Genomic DNA, 5,108 nt, shown 5'->3' with positions numbered 1-5,108 from the left:
TCCCCTAGATATCGCTCCAAATCGCCTCGACATAGCTCTTCCCGGAGGTGGCGTTCAAAATCTCCGAAAAATCCTTCACGTTCTCCACAAAGAGAGTCGAGATCGTCGCTGAAACGCTCGATATCTGGCGAAGATCAGGAGTCAATGACGTGTACGAAAAATCCCAAGTCACCTCCTTTTAGTGACGGGAAAAAAGTGGATTCAGACGAGAAACCGTCATCTAGTGATCAAAGAAGGGAAAGCACACAGGCAGGAAATGAACGCTGCGACAAGCTTAGAGGCACAAGGGGCGAGAGAGAGGAGAAATCTGTCGTTTTAACAAAAAAGCCCTTGAGGCAAAAAGAGAACAACGAAGATCGAGTTGTTTTGTATACAGACAGTGACGATGCTGAAGCACCAAGGATAACTGAATCAAAATGTGAACGATCGAAGTTTGCATCTTCTAACGGTTTTCGAAGAAGAAGATGGGGAAATGGGGGACATCTAGCAAGCAGCAGCGACAGTGAGGAGCGTGACGAAGGAAACCATGTTGTACTCAAACCAACAAAGCAAGAGAGTCTTAATGAAGAAAATAAAGAGGCGAGAAACAAAAGGTCAGGGTTTTGCGACTTTGAAAACCATAGCGGGACCTCAACATCATTGACTCCAAAGGAAAAGGTAGTTACTGATGTTCGGTCCACCGAAAAGGGTAACCTCAACCGCCAGCACTCAAATAATGCTGATGATGATCACCGAAATCCATGTAGGGACAACATTGACAATAAAGAAAGGGAAAGGAGTGATTCCCCTGAGGGAACTCCACCTGAGAGAGGTGCCCCTCGAAGGAGCAGCCGCAGCAAAAGCTTGGACAGCGACAAGAGCAGTTCTCCTGATCATGAGCGGAACCGGAAGTGGAATCGTCACCACGATCACTACCATCGGCATCGTCACCAGCGTAAGAGAAAGTCTCCGATATCAGGAAAAAGATCATTGACACGGATTAACAGTGATAGCTCTAGCAGTTGATTTGAAATGACAATTATCTGCTTGTGAAACACAGGAGCGGACACATGCAGCCATTTTGCTTACAAAAGACCTTTAGCCATGTTGGATGGTCTCAAACAGTTGTTGATACACATACACACACACCATTCAATTGCAAATGAAGAGGCAAAATTCGAGTCCAGGTTTTTAAAGAAGTTAAATCAGTCCAGTCTTCGAGGAAAAGGGTTGCCGAACCTAATTTTCCGGGTCTGGCTATTCCATTTCCTCCTGTCGTCGAGCGCAAACGAAAAAAAAAAAAAACCGGGTAGTAGAAAATAGTCGTGCGAAATTTGGGTTTGAATGAGATCTTACTCTTCTCTAAAATATGCAACATGATATTTTCCCTAAGCTATCGATAATTTCTAAGTTGCTCTGAAGTAGGATTATCGTTAATTTTGATGACTGTGTAATGTAGTCTGCTTTTGTAAGAACGGTCTGTTTTCGTTCCACGACTGAAGTCTGAGACGTATAAAACTGCAAAAAAGTATGATTATTTCCTCCAATTTCCACCCGTTTTGTAAACGATACATGAAGTTCAATTCAGGACAAATTAAGAACTAACGATAACAGTTACTAAGGGATCGAAACTACGCTATGCCTTGTTTTTTCTCGCTCTCGACTGACTGAACAAAAGAAGATATTCTAGTATTCTGTAAATAACGATCTTCTGATAAGGCAGACAAATATTAAAGCGTTTAATCTTGCAATTATGACATTCCGGTTTTATGGATGATTTTAGTTAAAGCATTTTCCCAAAAACGCACGGAAGGCATGACGAAGTCCAGAAGGAGCCTTGTTCCTCACTCACAAACACTTCCTTTTCGCCGCTCAATGTGCAAAGGAGATTAAAGACGAGTCACGTAAATTTGTCATGCAGAATATAAAACAAACTAAGAAGTGGTCGCCAACATGTCCCTCGCTAAGCTCATTTAAGGCACTGTACTGTTAATTCCTACAAATAACATTAAACTAATTTTTAATTCCAGAAGTCTTCCTTTTTGGTTTTATTTTGGTGTCCAGCGCGTGTATGTTGGGGTATTGGCACAATTGCCCCTTCATCTACTATGTCACAGCTGAGAGTGCTGAGAAACGAGGTTTGATGTGACAAAAATAGTCCGCCACTGAGGCGGCGTCGCTGAAATTGGCATAATTCACACAAAAAGTAAGAGTGGCGCAGGTACAGACACAAAAAATAAGAGTGGCACAGGTACAGACTGGTGCAGTAATCATTGTGGATAGTCATAATGTGGTCGTGATTGCATATTGGAGGAAAAAAGGGACTTTAAGATGTTCGACGGCGACGTCGACAAAAACGTCACCTCAGAATACAACTTTGCAACATCGCAAGTTCGTTGATCTGCAGAGTGCCGTAAGGGCCGATTTACACGGTACAATTTTTGTCGCATGCGACAACGGCTGACGACAGGCCCACGACATGATTTACGATTACTGTGTACGTCAGAAAAAAATGTCGTAGCGTTTTAAACTGCGACAGTCGTAAGTCATGTCGTGGGCCTGTCGTGAGCTTGTCGCATGTGACAAAAATCGTACCGTGTAAATTGATTTAACTGTTAGAGGGTAATACTAGAAGTACTAGTTTTTTACCCATATGAACCATGTGAACGTAAGCCCTACTAATGGAATGGGCTTAAGTTATGTCCTTGTGTGGGCCAATTTCCATTAGTAGGGCCAACGCTCACATGGTTCATATGGGTAGAAAACTAGCACTTCACATTACCCTCTAATAGTTGAGTCTGTTGAAATATAAGTGCTACACGGCCAACGTTTGCAAAAACGTAACCCTTCCTTGTACTTGTACATATTCATTGCCATGACATTGACATCTTAAATTCCCACATTCTGCTCCCCTCTGACCTTGGTAGCTCAGTCGGTAGAGAAGCAGTCAGTGATCTTACCAGAAGGTCGTGGGTTCAATTCCAACCCTGGTCAGAGTTTTTCTCTGTCCTTGTGTGGGCCCATTTCCATTAGTAGGGCTAACGCTCGCATACTAGCACTTCATATTACCCTCTAATGGTTAAGTCTGTTGAAATATAAGTGCTACGCGGCCAACGTTTGCAAAATGTAACCCTTCCTTGTACATTTTGATTGGCTGGTAGGAAATATGAGAGTGTATCAAGAACATCTGTTTCAATCAAGAAGAAAAAAAACAGCATTTTCCTGCATTTGTCGAATTATCTTTGAGAAATATTTTTAAAAAGCACTAGTGGATTTTTTTTCGTGTTTCCATAGCCTCGACTGCGTCTCGGGTTTGCATAACTGTGTAGAATTCTCCCAACTCCCCCTCGTGTTCAGATGAGGCTATGGAAACACGGGAAACGTCCTCTTTGAGATCTGTTGATGTGGAGCGCTTAATCTGGGAGAACAGTAATGTCAGCGTTGCAAGTGTAATGGTGGCTGATTTTGAAAGGGAGAGGAATAAAAGTTCATTTTAGCACCGACTTGAACGAACTGTCTGTTCGAAGTCTAACGTGCAGTCATTGGCTTAAAACTGAGATGACCACCTAGTGTTTTCCTTTCCTAAATCTCATTTACACTGTCCTAACTTTGTGAAAGACGTTTCTTGCGCTTTTCAAGTGAAACTGAGTGCGTATTTCCGTGCCTCGTTTTCGTTCGGTTGACTTGAATAGCAAGGCTGCACTCGACATGCAAAGGAACGACAAAAGAAGAACCTGCAAAATCAAAAGGTTGAAAAGCAGCCGCTGAGAAAAGCTGAAAGCTGTCCATTTTATTTTTCTACGAACTTTAACAAGAGAGTTTCCAAAACAGTGCGACTTTGATTTCTAAGAGACTTTAGCGGATATCGAGGGTTACTGAGGTCCTGACATGGTAAATTCCGACAAGCGTCATGGCCCAAAAAGTAGCGACAGCACATAAAATGAAATTCCGACAAAAGACATCCTTTCCCAGCAAAATCCGACAGTGCCGTCAAGACCGAGAATGAGCGATTAAACCCCGACACGAGTGATTTTAAAATTCAGAGAAGCGACACGGGACCCCACCCTGTCAGGGCCTCGTTACAATAGGAATACATTCCGAACTGTCCGTTTGCTGGGAAATATATGCCTTTATATAATGCCATAAAACCATCTAAAGAAAGCGGAAAATAGTAATTGCAGAGTATAATAATTAAATGTTCTCTTTAGGTATCCGTGACTTTACATTGCACAAAATAATAACTATTCGGGCCCTTAGAGTTCCCCTGTGACCAAAAAATCAATTCTTATTTTTCTTTGAATTGTTAACCAAACACTAAGCGACTAAAGTTTTAAGCCTTGATTAAAAAAAAAACATCCTTCACATTTTAAATGAAATTTTTCTATTCAATGATCCGCCATTACTAGCTTTAATTTCTTTATTGAGCTTTATAAATTATAAAATTACGTCAAAGGCTCACTAGTTTAAGAATGCATTGCATGTGTACGCAGCAGGCTTAATATGCAGCTCTGGAGTTTTGAGTGTTCAGACTTTTAAACTCGCGTTTTACATTTTGTGTGAAGAGCTAAGAGACATCCCATTATAGTCAACTGAAGGAAGATTAAGGTGATTCCTCAGAAAAAAAAGTTGTCGAACGATTTAAAGCGGATAGTTTGTACACCAAAATTATGGAACAAAAATCGATTATCGTAGATCAAAACAACAAAATTCGCCATGTTCGCAGAATGCGCGCCCTTAAAGAATTACGGGTCATTCACAACTTATCTCACGTGTTTTGAGAACTGTTTCAGCGTGTATGATCGACTTTACGCCATATTTACAATGTTGCAAATTTGATCCAATTTATAAATTGACACACGATATGCGCAGTACAGGATGTGCAGTGCAATACTGATTAACCACCTTAAGTTTTGTAGTTAAGGGTGGGCAGTCGACAGGTGGATTTACATAAAAATAGGAAAAGTTTATTGGAGCCAAAAGCTACCACTTACGTTGATTATAATCAAGAATTTTCAATTGCGATGTCCAGTTGTTGAACTTGGCTGGTTCACTGAGAAAAGTAAAAATTGTCAGAAATTTTACGTTTTAGGTTCCTAAGAAAGTTTTGATTAGAGAAAAATAAAGCAACA

The 5,108-nt window shown here is 41.0% G+C and overlaps 1 protein-coding gene across 1 annotated transcript in view; it reads left to right on the top strand.

The window, feature by feature from the left end:
* Positions 1 to 1,005, top strand: part of LOC138060451 (peptidyl-prolyl cis-trans isomerase G-like) — a 10,167-nt gene extending 9,162 nt beyond the window's left edge. The window contains exon 5 of the mRNA XM_068906229.1: positions 1 to 1,005. This exon is cut by the window's left edge and continues 330 nt beyond it. Within this exon, the coding sequence (XP_068762330.1) occupies positions 1 to 1,005 (1,005 nt within the window).
* The last annotated feature ends 4,103 nt before the right edge of the window (positions 1,006 to 5,108 follow it).

This window comes from Montipora capricornis, chromosome 1 (assembly GCF_036669925.1).
Source record: "Montipora capricornis isolate CH-2021 chromosome 1, ASM3666992v2, whole genome shotgun sequence".
NCBI lineage: Eukaryota > Metazoa > Cnidaria > Anthozoa > Scleractinia > Acroporidae > Montipora > Montipora capricornis.
The sequence above is the reverse complement of the archived record's forward strand: the minus strand, read 5'-3'. Positions and strand labels throughout refer to the sequence as shown.